General features: G+C 42.2%; 2 protein-coding genes and 1 non-coding gene across 7 annotated transcripts in view; all 3 read right to left on the bottom strand.

The window, feature by feature from the left end:
• Positions 1–1,570, bottom strand: part of POLR3E (RNA polymerase III subunit E) — a 29,043-nt gene extending 27,473 nt beyond the window's left edge. For 2 of the 3 annotated variants that reach the window (XM_065850496.2, XM_071815392.1), the window contains exon 1: positions 1,451–1,570. The gene's annotated coding sequence lies outside the window, so the exon portion shown is untranslated. The remainder of the gene's footprint in view (positions 1–1,450) is intronic. The other variant, XM_065850497.2, reaches the window with a different exon arrangement.
• A 95-nt stretch (positions 1,571–1,665) lies between these two features.
• On the bottom strand, positions 1,666–1,747 carry TRNAL-AAG (transfer RNA leucine (anticodon AAG)). Its single transcript has one exon. It is a non-coding gene; the product is annotated as a tRNA-Leu (tRNA).
• A 2,724-nt stretch (positions 1,748–4,471) lies between these two features.
• The window catches only part of EEF2K (eukaryotic elongation factor 2 kinase), a 28,579-nt gene continuing 16,996 nt past the window's right edge, over positions 4,472–16,054 (bottom strand). For 2 of the 3 annotated variants that reach the window (XM_065850454.2, XM_065850455.2), the window contains 10 exons: positions 15,912–16,039; positions 15,109–15,310; positions 14,772–14,839; positions 14,025–14,102; positions 13,150–13,212; positions 11,718–11,852; positions 10,319–10,507; positions 9,792–9,916; positions 8,183–8,361; positions 4,472–7,523 (listed from right to left, as the gene is read on the bottom strand). In XM_065850454.2, the coding sequence (XP_065706526.2) occupies positions 7,414–7,523; positions 8,183–8,361; positions 9,792–9,916; positions 10,319–10,507; positions 11,718–11,852; positions 13,150–13,212; positions 14,025–14,102; positions 14,772–14,839; positions 15,109–15,310; positions 15,912–16,039 (1,277 nt within the window). In that variant the 3' untranslated portion in view covers positions 4,472–7,413. The remainder of the gene's footprint in view (positions 7,524–8,182; positions 8,362–9,791; positions 9,917–10,318; positions 10,508–11,717; positions 11,853–13,149; positions 13,213–14,024; positions 14,103–14,771; positions 14,840–15,108; positions 15,311–15,911; positions 16,040–16,054) is intronic. The other variant, XM_071814966.1, reaches the window with a different exon arrangement.

Here is a 16,054-nt window from a genome sequence, read left to right as displayed (position 1 = left end):
AGTCTGAGCTCAGAAGGCCATTTGGGTACTAGAGCTATCTTTTCTTAATACCAAAGACTTTAATATAACTGTAAGCAGGCAAACTGCAAATCTGCATGTCCCCTGACACACTTTTAGCGAGGCCTGCAAGAAATGCTTCAGCATTTCACTGGTACCTAAATTTGTCAATAATAACGGATCCCCAAAATGCCAACACTGAAACTTGAAATATCCTTCATACATAATTATGCATTGCAGAAAAGGCTGGGAACACCTGCCACATCAGTGCCATGAACAAGCAAAGTGGGAAAAGTGCCTCCTTCTGAATCACTACCATAATTTCCTCCGGCACCTGGACCTTCTTGTGCAGGGGCTCTCTCAGTCCAGCCCCAGCACCGATCCCCTAGCTCGGGGTGGCCCATGGCACACGGTAAAATGGAAGCTGAAAAAGAAGCTGAAGCACCTTCCAAACATTTATGATAATTACAATTTTGACCCAATTATTTGCCTAATTTTCTCTTGCTTTGCTCCTCCGCAAGCAGCTTTGCACAGTCATCTTCTGGTAGTGAACACACAGAGCCCTTCCGCACCAGGACCTCTCTTTGGAGGTGATGTCACTGAAGCACATCTTCAGCTTTTAAGAGATTATGTATTAATCATGAATCTTTAACACCCCGACGTTTACGTAGCAAAGTGCCGGGCGTGTTCTGCCAGGCGCAGTGATCAAGCTGCTCGCTGCCGTGTGCCTCTCTCAGCCCCAGACCGCGGCAGGTCGTGGCCCCAAGCCCCAGCACCATGTTCCAGGCGGGCAGCGTCCCACCCGCAGGGGCTCAGCACTCAATGCTGACAGCGGCTTCGTCAGTCCTGCCAACTTGCGAGCCCTCTTTCCCCTGACACAGCAGCCCGGAGCAGAGCGGGACGCTGGGAAGCAGGACCCGAGCAGCGAGGCCGCAGCTAACCGCACACCCCGCCCGGGGCTGGGGCAGCGGGCGCCTGGTGCCCCGGCGGGGCAGGGCTGTGCCGCAGCCCCCGCACAGCCCATCCCCAGGCAGGGCCAGCCAGCTGCAGCTTTTAGCGTGTGAGCTGCGCCCTTGCAGAGCGGGCAGCGCAGAGCTGCCAGCCCCCGGGAAGGGCCCAGGCCGGTGCCGCCGCTTTACTGCCCCAGGAGGACCGGCCGGCACCCCCGGCCCGCCGGGGAGGGGAGCCGAGGGGTCGCGGCCTACGAGCGGACCCCTACCCACTCCCTTCGAAGACCCCACCACGGCGGCGACCACCCGCGCCGGTTCTTGTCAGGGCCCCGGTACCTACGGCGGTATCAAGTCCTCAGAGAGTCTCGCCTTCACCGCCCTACCGGAGAGGCAAAGCCCACCTCACCCCAGCCCAGGCCACGCTCCCCCATCTCCACCACCCGCAGAGCCCCCGCCGCCCGCGCGGCCCCGGCAGAAGCAAAATCGGCGCCGCCCCCGCGTACCTTGCGGCGGGCCGGCGCGGGCAGCGGGGCCGCCGGCTCCCCGGTGGCGGTGCGCGGCGGGCGGGCGGTGCTCAGGCAGCGGCCATGTTGGCGTCACTCCGGCCGGCACGTGGGGACGCGGCCCTCCTCCTACCCACAATGCTCTCCCGGGCGCGGGCGGGCCGGCCGCCAGGGGGCACTGCAGCGACGGCGGCCCGCGGCAGAAAAAGTGTTACTGGCAGCGGTGGGATTCGAACCCACGCCCCCGAAGAGACTGGAGCCTTAATCCAGCGCCTTAGACCGCTCGGCCACGCTACCACCGTGACAACGCTTCTTTCGCCGCCAGTTTTACTCCGCATCAATCTTTTTTCCACCCTTTTCTCTCCTTGCTCTTTTCACCAGCCCTTCCCATCTCCAAGCCCCGGTTCCAACAACCGCTCTCATTACACGCCCCTTCCACCTTAAAAATAAAATGCTGGGGGTTATTTCAGTCGCCGCCTCCAAGCAGGTGCAACGGCAGCGGTGCAATGCGGGCGGGGAGCCGCGGCGGACGGGGCTGGGCTGGGGCCGAGCTCCGCACCGCCCCGCTGCCACGTGGATGGCTGTGCACCCCCTCGAAAAGTCTAAAACAAACCTAAAAACTGCGCATTTTAATTTTCTGCTGCAAAGCCACAACACACTCAGTTTGCAAAGTGAAAAGCCAGAAAGCTCTATGGTTGTTCTGGATTTTTTTTTCTCTCTTGCAGCAGAGGGACAGGCATGGCAGGCCGTAGTGGCAACAGTAGTAGCAGCAGCAGTCAGAACTTACGTGAAAAGGGGCAGTAGCACACGTGAGCTGCCTCGTGCCCTGTGAAAGTGCCCTCGGGAGTCTCTGAGCACATTTTTTCTGAAAGTCTGGCCAAGTTTTCTTGGGGAATTAATGCTGTTGTCACCCTTTAATTAGAGGTGAAGGGTTGTGCTTGGAGAAAAATTCCAGCTTCTCTAGGGCAAGGCCACAAACTCCTAATGCAGCTTGATTTAATTCTGCAGTTATGGCAGTCCATTTAACCAGGATAGAGAATATAAACCTATTGGAGCCCCCACCCATCTCCTGTGGCACGTCCCACAGCCGGCCTGTCCCTGCAGCGCCCTGCAGTACCAGCTCTGTTCCCCAGGAGCTGCCGGACGTGGTTCTGCCAAGAGGCCACAGCTTTGCAGTGTCTTGCTAAAAATTTCATTCACTGCCTACAAGTGCTGAGGAGTAACAGCACACACATGTAATCAGGAATGGGATCCTTCTTCAGTGCAGTTGCAGCTTCACACCCTCCATTCAGTGCCTTCTCAGAAAAACATGGGGTGTTTTGAGAACAGAGGGAGCTGACACTCCTCCCACATCACCCGCTTTGCAAGAAAAGCAAAAGCAGTTCAGGGAGAAGGCAGGCAGACCTGAACTGGCCTCACACAGCAGATAATCTGTGATCTGTTCAGGCAGAAAAGTTTAGAAAACCAGTCTGACTGAGCAGCCTCCCAGCACTGCTGCGTGCAGAGGTGGACATGGGTACCACCCACAGCACTGCACGTTGGCGTCGAGGGGGGAGATGTGGTGAGAGGCTGCAGAGAACACATCCTCTAAGTGGTGTTCTCAGTGCAAGGGTTGCTCAGCACCACTGGTCTGTCTGCCCAGGCAGTGAGAGGTACCAACACGCTCCCACAGAAGTTTTTCTGCCACGGTTGAGCTCAGCCTCTGTCCCTGAAATGTTTCTGTGCCTGGTGTTATAGGGGTGTAATTTAGGGTTCTGCTTACTGCAGAACAATGTTTAGATTTCCTAGAGAGAAGTGCAACTTAAAAGAGTTCGGTGATGGATTGACTGTATTATTTACTGCATGGGGGAAATATGCCAAGCCAAATGCTGGTGCCTGATAACTGTATGCAGAGCAGACTTTCAGGAGAACAGTAGGGCTGGCTCAAGCCAGGTACCTGTGCAGAGGTCTGCCCGAGCATAAAAAACCACAGACTTTTATATCTTTACAGACCATTCATACCATGATTTGGCCCAACAGCAATATTTCACTTTGGGGTTTTCTTGCTTCTCATTGGATCTTTGTTGCTGATTCCATGTGGGCCTTTGATTTGTTCAGCTGTACACAGTGTTTATAGCTGTCCCCATGAAGTGTTCAGGTCCCCAGCAGTGGGAGTCACAGGAGAGATGCCCCTGAACTTAAACCAGAAAACAGCCTGACTCCCCACCAGGAGCATTGGCCCTGAATCCAACCTGAGGTTCACGTGAAATCCTCCCTTTTAATATTCAGAAGAAAGTAGCAGCAGCTATAGCTAAAGACAAGACTTGGAAGTGCCAAATTTCACCATTTTTCATTTTAGTTCCACTACAGTGGAGTGAGGAAGCCCCTACTGGAGTTTTTTTGTTAGGAGATTCTGCTATTTCAAAGTGCTTTTGCTAGAGAACAATTTCATATTGTTTAAACTATGCAGGTATAATAATTATACCTGTCTAAATAAAGCAATAACAAAGCAACAGTAAGAGCTCAATTTTTAACAGTTTAAAAGGGCTAGTAACAGACCTTTATTCTTGAACAGATAGGGAAATAAGTCATAATGGACAGTGAATCATTAGATACTGCAGCCATTACAAAAACTCTCACCTTGTCCCACCTCAAATCAGAGGCCAAATATTTCCATTATTTTCTCAGGACTAAGCATAGATTGCAGGTATAAGGATGCCTCTGTAGCCGTCCTGCAAATGAGCATTTCAGTCCTTACATCTTATTGCTTTAAAGACATTGCATGTCTAATTGAATGCAAATAAAACAGCACATCAACTATTTCATTTTCTTGAGGAAAACACAGATTTTCGTGCTACACATCTAGTTGTTTTTCTTTCCAGTTATTTCTGAGTGTTGAAAGTGAATGAAATGGGGGATGGAATACTAAAAACACCACAGAGGATTTCTGGAAGCTTGCAATAGTAGGATTGATCTTTGGCAAATTATAAACAAAAAACCAAAATCAACCCTCCACATGGAATGGCTAAAACACTACTGAGAAAAGTGACAAAAAAGAACAACTTTATTGACCAGGCACAATGAAACCAGACAAAGTGAATGGGAGGACCAAGCGATGCAGGCAATCAGTATTTGCATGTCTGACATACAAACAAAGGCTTCCATCTCGCTGTCCTTTCCCAAGCAATATTCCCACTGACATCCAGAAACACTAAACTCGGGCAAGTTCTGTCAGGCTGAGCCTCAGATTTATTTTCACTTTTTTTTAAAATATAGTTTTTTATTTATTCACTGTGAATAGATTACAAATACAGCATACGGCAATATCATTTCAAAAGTCTGACAAATATATTGGTTTCATCTTCAAAAGAATATAATAGAAGTTGTGCATATTCTGTAAACAATTTCCATTTTCAATTTATTGACAGTCCTATTTATTGTATAGCTATATAATATCATCTAAGGACAGAAGGTAGTCCACATCACTAAAAAAGTAGTATTTGCCAACAATGTTTTAACTGTAACTTTTTCACTGAGCTGTGCATACATTTACACACCAGATCTACAGAGAAGTGTCAGCAACTTTAGGAACTGATAAATTTAGCAAATTACACCAAAAAGTGTCAATTATACTCTACATCTCTTACTTACACATTTTGGATGGGCACATCCAACCTCCTCCCTACATGGTTGGTGGTGGTGTTTCACGAGATCTTCCTTGGAAGGAAGCAAAGACTTGGCATCAACACCTTATGAGGGAAAACAAAACCTTTTGTCTGAATTTGTGATAGTGCCTACACTGTATCAGTTCTGCACAAAACACTCTGACTATTCACCCTTAATTGAGAGCTGATATTATAATGTTTTGAACTGAAAAAGGTCACATCCAGAAGAGGTTTTGAGCACCTAAAGCAGAACTTTGTAGGCTCGTAGGTCAGATGGGTGTGTTAAGTGACTTTCCAAACCCTAGTTTTATGTCAGCATATTAGGTCCAAAAAATATGAGGCCCCCCAAATTTGGTTATTTTAGTACCTAGCTTTATATCTACCTGAGCCAAACTGAGATCTAGAAATTAGACATTCCTCCATTAACGGGTGAAGAGCTTCACCTTGCTCTCAAAACAAGAAACAAAATTTAAAAGGGCCATGAACACTACTTCCCCACACCCCCTGCATTATACAGCAAGGAGATGCTGCCACATGTTGCAAGGCCACTCATGGCTACAACTGCCTGGTGGTTACAGCACCCGCCCAGAAGTATGACATCCTTCTCTCCCAGAAAGGATTAAAATCATCCCATCTGACTGACTTAACCACTAGGACATCACCTCCCAGACAGCGGCAGCAGTTGCTAACATCATGCTTGGATATTGTTTAAACAATAATTCAAGATCCATTTGCCAGAAAGAGAGTAAATGGGGAGCATAACTCTGGAGCTCAGTGAAAGGCACTCACACAGGAAATGAAGAACTGATTTCTGTTCCATAAACACTTTCTACATTTTACAAAAAAACCCTACTATTACTTAGCTATGCATGCAGGAAGTCCCAATGAAATCAACTCCATAATCTAGCAGTCTGCTTAGTTTTAAGCAGACTTTTAAATGCTTAGCTAAAGTGCAGCTGGTGAGCAGTATAGGTCAGTCAGCACTTCATAGGGGCTGCCCCTTATTATCAATTTATAGCCTTAGGAGACTGAGACTGTAAGGCCAAGAAGGCCAAAGCTTCCATCTTCATCTCCTGCAAAATGACTGTTAACCACAACCAAGGAATAGGAACAACTTCTGTACTATCCATAGAGATGGCACAGCAGCTTTGGAATAAAATACTGGATTTGGAAGAAACTTATCTCTATGCCATGATAATTCAACCGACCATGTATTTGTCCTGCTGTTACTGGTTAGGTTTATGCAAATGGGACACAGAAATTCAAGTGTTTAATTTCTTCCTTTTAACCAGCAATTTTCTGTAACTAGCATTTGAAACTATTTGCAGATAAAACACTATTTTAAAAGCTATTTAAACCAGATAAATTATACTCTCTATATAGAAATAGGTGAATCAACATCCTCTAACCTTTTCAAACATCCCTCTGGAAAGGTTGGAAGCGTATTCTCATTTCAAGTGAGATGATCTAGTTTCACTGAGAATTGAGATATCACTGTAAAAATAACTTCAGATTACCCATATATTACAGATCTTGCTACTATACATCATAGGACAAATATCATATAAGATCAGTAGAATTTTATACAACGAGGTTACTATATGGTGCAAAAGGTGAAAATGAGAGAGGTAGTTGGATGCCTCACCTCATCAGGAACAGTGATATTCTGATGGTAAAATATGCAATGTTGGTAATGAATAAAACATATTCCACTGTGAATATCCTCACTGCCAGCCTGAAATATCTTCCCCCAGCCCTCCCCAAGCTGTAAGGATTCTATCTGGAATTTGTTTGAGAAGGATAACAGAAGTGCCGAAGCACACCACTGTGATAGAGTGGGACAGTACTTATTAAAACAAGTAGCTGCATGCTTAAACTGAAAATTTACATTCACATGCAAATTTGCTGTGATACACTAAAAATTATGAAGAAATGCTGAAAATTAATGAAAATTTAGGAAAAATGTAGCGAGGAGAAGAAAAATGTAAACAGACTGAACATTTGCTGTGTGTAAAACAGGACACGTGAAACCCAAACAAACATCAGCCTCATTTTTTGTCAAAAAATCTAGGGTGCTCAGTTCTAACAAAAAAAATACAAAAGGTCAACTGTGTCTGTATTACAGCTTTAAAACACTAGCAGAAGTAACACTATGGCACCCTACATACCACTTACATTTGGATTTCTCCTCTCAAAAAAAAATTAGAAAACTAAAATATAAAAAACCCCTGGTACCACCACATAAAAATACATCTTTTTAGCTGCAAATGCAGCAAGTTTATAAAAAAATATATATACAAGAGCTGCTTAATTGTGGTATCATTCTTCCATCATCGCCCAAGCCTCTTCTGCTTTTTGATAGTACTGATTTGCCAGTCTGCCTTTCATGGCTTCCATTGCTGCTTCTGCTGCTTCTGTGTACAGCTCACCTAGAGGAGGAAATAGCATCAGTTATGTCGATAGAGTAAAGTAGTAACAGCTCTCTATCCCGAAGCAATTAAAGGACAAAAAGAGCAATTGAGGTCAAACTACAGGGCTGATATAAGAGTGGATTTTAATAGTGACAGCAGAGTTACATCAGCTAGGAATGTGACTTTTGCTCTTCAAGTTGAAAGTTATACGACTGGCTGCTGATGGCTCTTCAATGTATTTGCAAGGACTGGAAATAAGACCAGCCCATAGAAGCTCAGAGACGACTGACAGACTTAAGATGCCTGACACGTGGGTTACACAACAAAGGCAATGGTGTGTAGGGCCTGGGAATCATGGGTGTAACTGAAAATTCAAGCAGCAACCCGCAGTTCAGAGGCCTCACAGGAGGGAAGGTTGCTTGCTAGTGACTCAGGGTGTCACAGGATTGCATCTGGCATCTCCCACTACCTCCATCATCATAGAGATCTCTTATTTCACTGTTTTCAGCCTATTATCACTTGGCATCATTACAACTTCCCCCACAAATCTGAGAATATTTTACTCTCTGTATATTTTATTAATAGCTAAAGCAGAGAATGTATTTTTGGGGTGCAAGCTGGGGGAAAAGGGAAGGAAAAGCAGGATTACAGATTACAGAAACAAAATGAGGACTCACCTGATCTCTGTGGATCCTTATTCACGTGGAATCCTCCCATCATTAACATCTCTGCCTCCCTGGCCAGGAGCAGATATCGGGGCTCATCCTGGGTGCCATCATATTCACCTCCCTCATCATAGTCAGTCATGTTCAGTGCAGCATTGTACCAGTAAAGTGCCTCCTTCCAATCCTGTCCTCTGAAGTTAAAAATAATTTTTGAAGATTATACAAATGTACTTTCCCTTGGAGATTCAGAATTCAATATTGCACTGGCTTCTCAAAGGCCTGATGCTCTCCAAAAAAGCAAATGTTCTCACAGAGCCTCACAAACTCAGTGCACTGCATCAGGTCACTAGATCACAAGAGGCTGGGGTCACTTAATTCAGTAATTACAGAGAAGAAACTATCAGACTGAAGCATCTTGCTGAGCTCAAGTCTGAGCTTTCACTACTAGTTGTATGGGTTTGGTCTGTCATTTATATTTGTGACGATAGCTGACTTAGAAACAATCTGAAGTTGCAGACAGTCTTGTTTCATATATACATTTAAACCAGTAATTTTCATATTGAGAATGCTCAGTGCACCTCAATGGGAAGTTTAACTTGATTATAAATTTCATCATTTCCATGTGTTTCACTGTTGTGCAAAACAAGACTCATGTATATAACAAATACATGCTACAACACAAAAGCAGAAAACCCACTATCAACACCTGTTATATTTGGTACTTAAGGAAATTAATATTTGTCTACTTTTAAAAACTCATCTAAAATGCTAAAAAAGAAAAAAAAAAACACAACAAACAATCAAGCCAATATGTTGTATAGCCTTTTGGCAAATCACAATCTATTTCTTAGTCACAATGCTGGTCCTATGCCTATCGAGACAGGAATGCTAACCAAATTAAGAGAGACTTACTGAGATAAAAGCATTTTTAAACTTCTTAGAACTTAAAATCATCCTTAATTAAAAATAACAGCCTCAGCATTAAGACTATGTTCCTGTGAAATTTCCATTCCTACTTTGATTATGAGAAGCAGTGAAAGACTGCAACTGTGACAAATACTTTGTTCATCTGACTGCATCTCATCTATAATCGCTTTCCAACTTCATCTATTTCTCCTGTTCTACAGCATCTTTCACAGCCTAATTAGGCAAAACAAAAACCACTTTTCAAAGAAATTATGCTTTAAAAAAAAAAAAACAAACAAAAACCAAACACTAAGAAGGAGCCATGGCAGTTGTAAACACTTTTCACTGATTTTTAGGGTTCTATGTGTTCATTTTTTCCCCCCTGGTCTCACAATTTTTAAGTATGCATCTCCCAGTGAAGTCACCAACTTCAGAGAAAAAAAACTTGGCTATCATTGGGCAACCTTGGTATGAGGGTTAAACTCAAACATACAGGTGAAGCCAACAGCAGAAATCATCTCTGATTTTCCTTCTGTGTTGATATATCATGGCCTAAATGCTGCTTTTGTTTACAGCTGGCTAAGTCTGAAGTGACTCAAGAACACTCCTTCATAGCAGCTCTTTATGTGAATGACAGACATGCAGCAAGTGCTTCTCCACCCCCACCCCACCATGGAGTACCACCAAGTTAAGTTACTCAAGTCACACACAGTACCTGTCTGAACCAAGATTTACACCTGTATCATATGCTCTTGCTACCAGAATCATGGAAGGCCGGTCTCCAGCTTCTGCTGCTCTCAGCAAGTAATCAAATCCTTTATTTCTGTTCTCCTTTGTGTCCTAGTAAAGCAAACAAAACCTTTAAAATGTGTATTTCTAGGTAAAACCATCCCTTCCTTCCTCTAACATTAAATGCAGTTTCTCTAAATCAGTAATGGCTGCAATTGTTCAGTATGTCTGAGAAACAGGCCCAGTCACCAGAAGCTAAGAAGCTGAATAGTAAAGATCACCTCAAAAACTTCCCAAAATTATGCAGTAATTTGCTGGCAAAACCAGGAACACACAGCATTTTTTGCTGCTTTAACCAAGTCCTTAATTACAAAGACATCTATTTTCTCTGAACAGGCTACAGTACACTTAACTATGGTTGTTGTTTTGTCTCCATCTCCTGCTGTTCTTACATTATTTTTACAATGGACTACAATTCTGCTTTTTGTCATTTTCTTTGATCTTTCTGTTTACCTCCAGGGTGACCTCAGAAAGAATGTGATGTGGCAGCTGAGAGCACATGAGTCCTAAGCCAACAATGGCCTCCAGCTCCCCACAGTCTGCAGCACGCTCCAGGTGAAACAGCGCCGACTCCTGATCCCATTCCTTGTCTTTCTCACAGAAACGCCCAGCTTCATGATAGCGAACCATGGCCAAATGAACCTAGAACAGCATTATACAGGAAACACATAAGTATTAAATATCGATCTGCTGCTTCAAAAGCCCTGTGCTGATGCTTTACTTACACATCAAAATATCTCTCTGAGGTCACTACTTAATTAAAGCTAATTTTGTACCTCTGTGATTGAGCAGAGGACTAGTTTCATAACACAAGGACTCAGAGCCTGACTTGTGCCCGAATAGATCAAACAGACAAAATGTGATGATTATATGCAGTGCAGCTGCCTCTCCAGTTCTGTAAGTTTAGCTACACACAGCTTTACAAACTTGACTACTAGAGATAAAAGACTTAATTCAGCAAGACAGTAGCTCCACAACGTTTTCCCACATTCATGCACCCTGAGCAGTATCAGAGCAGGCTGCCACACCAGAGCACCAGGTCTTAGGGGCCTGTCCCAGCAGATCTGCTGGGGCCTTTGAGACCTTTAGGAGGGAGCCATAGCTAAAGGCATCCAGCCTACAACTACCTAACGTGCCAGCCAGCACGGCAAACAGCAGCGACCACAGGTCACAAACTTCTGCATACAGCAAGGGCCCTCACAGGAAAGGAATTAACCTGGGGCACAGAAAATCAAGAACGTTATCCAGGGTAAAACCCTCTTACTACTGAAGCTTTTATTGTCAGTGGGAGCAGGATTTCATTCCAAACACGTAATTTTTTCCTCGCCTCCCCAAAGGAAAGTCAGGTTTCTTCTCAAACCAAAAGGTTTGAGAACAATCGAGCCTTCAGGATGTTCAGGAAGTTCTACACCATGTGTTTTGAGTGTGGGCTTAAGCTCATACATAAACCCAAACTTATTTCACATTTGCATTGTCTGGGATAGTCTAGAGTAAAAAGAGTTGGTCCACACTACTGTGTTTCAGGAGCCCAACCCTGCCTATTTGCAAGGTATGTGGGTCAGACACACCGTATCTATCCCACTGGATCCTCTTGCATGATGTCTCTGGAAAGGCAGATGAAACAGCACAGTCCTTTCCAAAGGAACCCAGATGTTCCAAGTCCAAAAGCAGACAGAATCCATGGGTTCCTGAGCTTACATGTCACTTATAAAATATGATTAGGTGACAGAAAGCTACAGACATTTATTTTTACCTGCACAAATAAGTCATGCAGGGCAACACCTCTAAGTAAGTAATAAATACAAATGTTTCTTTCCAGTTGGGAAGAACAGCATCACTAGACCCATCTTACCTTCCCAAGGACCGACTTCCCAATTTTCTTTTCGAGTTCCAGTGCATTGAGCCTCTGAATTTCTTGGGCGACACACGACGGTCTGTGGATGTGGACTCTGGAAGAGTTGTAGAGATTCCATTTCTCCACGCTGATCTGAAATAGGGAATATACTATTATTTCTATCCAAAATTAAAATTTCCATACTGTTCATATGGATTACCATCCAGAAATCAAAGCCTCCATTAATATTGTTACTTATTAGTAAATACTGTAATTTAAGACACAGCTTTCAAAAGTCAGGTTAGTAACTGAATAAATGGTTATTATTCTTCACTAACGACACATATAAAGCCCTCTATTTCTAATTCTAACATAAAGTATCCTCCATAAATGACAGCAGCAAAGCATTATCTTCAAGTTCTGAATCAGAAACAAAGGTACTTATAAAAATAAGCACCTGAATAGTCACACTGCAAGCACTGAGGTTATCCATGTACACAAAAATTAAACCCATACTGTTCTGGTCAGAATTTGAGTTCAAAACATTTTAAATGCTGCTTGCATGCTACAACTCTAGAAAAATTAGAAGTAACAGTGCAGAAGATGAGAGGCAGATGTATGCATTGGTGCTTCTCAGATGTTTAACATAAATGAGAACAAACAACTTTTCAACAAAACGGATATATGGGAAACAGTAGCCTAACTCAATCCTATCAGAATGAAAACCTTTGGAGGTAATGCAGGGGAAACTGAATAGGGAAGGTTGCTGGCACAGAATTTCAGTCTGTTAAAGCTGTTTCAATTTCCTGAAACAGCAATATATAATCATTACAAGAAAATTCTGAAAAGCATATCTAATTAAAGTATTCATTGTTGTAAAATCTCTGTTGTTTCCTCACTTGCAGAATAGAGCTATTTGTTTAAGTTTATAGCCACAGAAACTAATTATCACAGAAGCTATATTTTCTAAAAAAAAAAATACAAGAAGGTCTGGTCTTCCCTAGCTCAGTGAGATACACAGTGGAGAGAGCTGCTGTCACATATTCCAAACACTCCACATTTAAAAAAAAAAATAATCCAACCACATATGGGACACAATTCTAAAAATAAAGTGCAGAAAATGAATACAATCTAGTTAGGCAGGAAAAAAATCCATAGAATTATAATTTCTTTTAAGTGAGAAACCCACGCATAATCACTAATTTATGTCAGGGAGCAGTTACAGAGGTGACAATTTGTTCATAACTGTACTACTTTAATTGGAAAATAAAGACAGAAAAAAAGAGAAACAACACAGAGTGGTAAGTTAGTATTAATAAACACATTCTGTAGCTGAAAAGGAAGGAAAACTGACATCTGATTTAGTGATGTGAACTCAGATGGCAGATGAGTGGAACAAAGGACAGGCAGAGTGGCAAACTCAGTCTATGAACATTTCTGCTTTATTTACCCTTGCACAGCTTCCCAAGCTGTCTTCATCAGATTCATGTCTTCGGTTGTTGTTTGAATGGGCCTACGTTAATGTAAAGATTTACATCATTTAATCTGCAGCAACTGATGTGTGCCAGTTATCCCTCTAGACTATTCTGATCCAGCAAAATTAATAGTGACAATGACCAAAAGACCTTCCACGGGATTGTTTTCTCTCAGTGGCATCACAACATAAAAAGAAACATACTGAATGGTAAAGAATATGACACACCCAGGCTTTAATCCTGTAAACTGGATATCCCATGACAAATACCTCAACTGCTTTTGTCACCTTTGAAGCAGTATCTTTGGAAGCAGTATTCTCTTTCCTATGTTCTAATTAAATATCTAGTTAAGATCTTCAGGTAAAAAAGCATTTATTTAAAAATTTGTATTTTAAAGGAGTAACAAACTAACCCACAGGAATCCTAAAGTTGGATATTATTAACTGATAACAACATTAAGTTTTGTGAGCTCTCAAGCCATAAAAAGTCATAGAGACTCGAGAGGGTAAAGGAGTCTGGAAGTACATCATATTGACATATTCCATACAACAAGAAGCTGGCTACATTTCTCAAATGCAATACAGTATACTTAAAAAATCCACAGCAATATGCAATCACATGTGATGTTTGAAATTAAGCTCCTCGTTACAAATAGTTTTTTTCCTGTAAAAGTGTCATTAATGTTCCCAAGATGAATACGTAATTTTGCAACATGTGGGAATTTATTTCCAACTGTTTCCTCTTTTTACGAAGTCTAGATCAAGAGGGGTAAAAAAAATAAGATTCTTCTATGGAAGCAGTTCAAGTATGAACAGACCCAATTCTGTTAAACCCAGAGTCAGGTTCTTACCCTCTCTCTGTGATCCAGGTCTTCTAGCTCACTTCTCTTTTCACTGGGATATCCGCTGTCTCCACCATTTTCAAAATCCTACAGAAGGTAAGAACAAAACATCACAGCATTAGCCCCATCCTTTGTACGGATCTCAGACTGACATTTCCCACAGAGAAAACCTTCCACTGGTTCAATGAGACATGCTGGATGGATATGCTGGATGAAAATGATTGTATGTTGTGCTGTCCTAGATACATAAAAAAAAAAAAAATCAACGACTCTCATACTTTATCAAACCAGGAGTCCTCTTAATATAGTTTTCAGTCTTTAGCCAGTTAAAAGATAAAACAGTAACTGACAGTGCCTGGTACTAAGGCCCTCATTATTGCAGGTGAGGTTCTCTAACATCCCACAGCACCAGTATTTGCAGAGACTTCATCAATGGGGATTCTGTTTAGCTTTCATACCGCAGCAGTTGGCATTAGTGCCAAAGACACAACATGCAGGCAGGGGAACAGACACACACTTTATCTATTAAAATACAATAGATGAAAATAAATTTCTAGAGCGGAAAAAATAAATAACATTTTAAAATAAAATGTTCTTCCTTTACTAGAAACAGCAAATGCATGCAGGTAACATGACCTGCAGCAATGAAAGCAGGCAGAGCATCTTTACGTGCTTTTACTGAACACAGCCTTCAGACAGTTCTTTAAAGACACATTGAGGAATTGCAATCTTATTTTCTGTTGGAAAAACACTCACCCTTTGGTTATCAAGCTGATCATAGTCTCTGTGAACCAGGTTATCTACTTCATTAAAAACAGGCCAATCTAGGAAGAAAAATATTTTTAAGGATAATGTGCTTGAGAAGAAAGCTCTAGATACCATAATTTTACCACAGTTTTTCCACAGAAACATATATGCATTAACTATCTGCATAGAAGTACTTTTAGTTTCATTTCTTCTCAAAGAGAAATGCTAGAGACAAGTATTCTGGACTAAATACAACATGCTTTTGTGTTTAAAACCAACAAAATAAAACAAGTCACTGCCAAACATTCAGAAATCCCCAAGGAAGTTATATATGGGGCTTACTCACTAAGCATGTCCGTTTTTTGGCTGTGAGGGGTTGCTGAGGAAGGAGAGCAGGGTAGAGAGTCAAACGCTACGTCGCTCATGCTTTCATCTCCAGAGTTTTCAGACAGGCGGAACAGCAGAGGAGGTCGACTACCAGAGACTGTTCTCACCCGGCTGCTGCCACATTTTTCCTCTGTGCCACGGAGAATTGTTTGAGCAGATTCCTTGACAAATTAACAAGAAAGTCTCATGAATAATGCTTCTCTGTATGCTAAGCATGCTACATAAGCCAACATGAGTGTTTATTAGGAGTCCTCTACAAAAGGGGGAGTATAAATATGCACACATATACACAACAATTTGCTTTGAAAAATTCTACATCCTAACAGAATACCAAGTCCTGTCATTGTTACAGTCAGAGAGAGTTCTGTTTAGGACTGAATTTCATTTAAGGTGTTTCATCAAGTTCTATTCCCACTAATATCATTTGAAACTAAGATCAGTTAAAGACCAGCAGATCTATTATTTTTTTTCTCCACAAATTAGGTTTGTGAGATACCAATTAATGATTTTACCCTTCAAAGATATACTTGGTCCTAACTATATGTGTTACAAGGATCCCTATTAACTAAAGTTACAGCATTAATTCAAAGACAAGTATAGGTAACTCAGCTTTAAACTTCTGTATTTTAAACTGCAACATTAGTGACTAAGGTGGTCTTATTTGCCATGTAAATAGCCTATTTTTGTTTTATTTACAGGTCTTCTAAAGTTAGAATAAACCAGCTATACTGCTTAGTTACACTTTTCTTATCAAGCACTTACAAGCAACTTTCTATTACAATCCAAGGCATCTTTCTCTTTGGGTGAAAGATCAAATGGTTCAAGCCCCATGCTTTTGCAAATCTTGTTGCAGAAATGTGAATGAAAGAACAAGGCCATACCTCGAACACCTATAGCATTAAAAA

This window comes from Patagioenas fasciata, chromosome 15, assembly GCF_037038585.1.
Source record: "Patagioenas fasciata isolate bPatFas1 chromosome 15, bPatFas1.hap1, whole genome shotgun sequence".
NCBI lineage: Eukaryota > Metazoa > Chordata > Aves > Columbiformes > Columbidae > Patagioenas > Patagioenas fasciata.
Note: the sequence above shows the minus strand (reverse complement) of the source record. Positions and strands in the feature narration are given on the sequence as shown.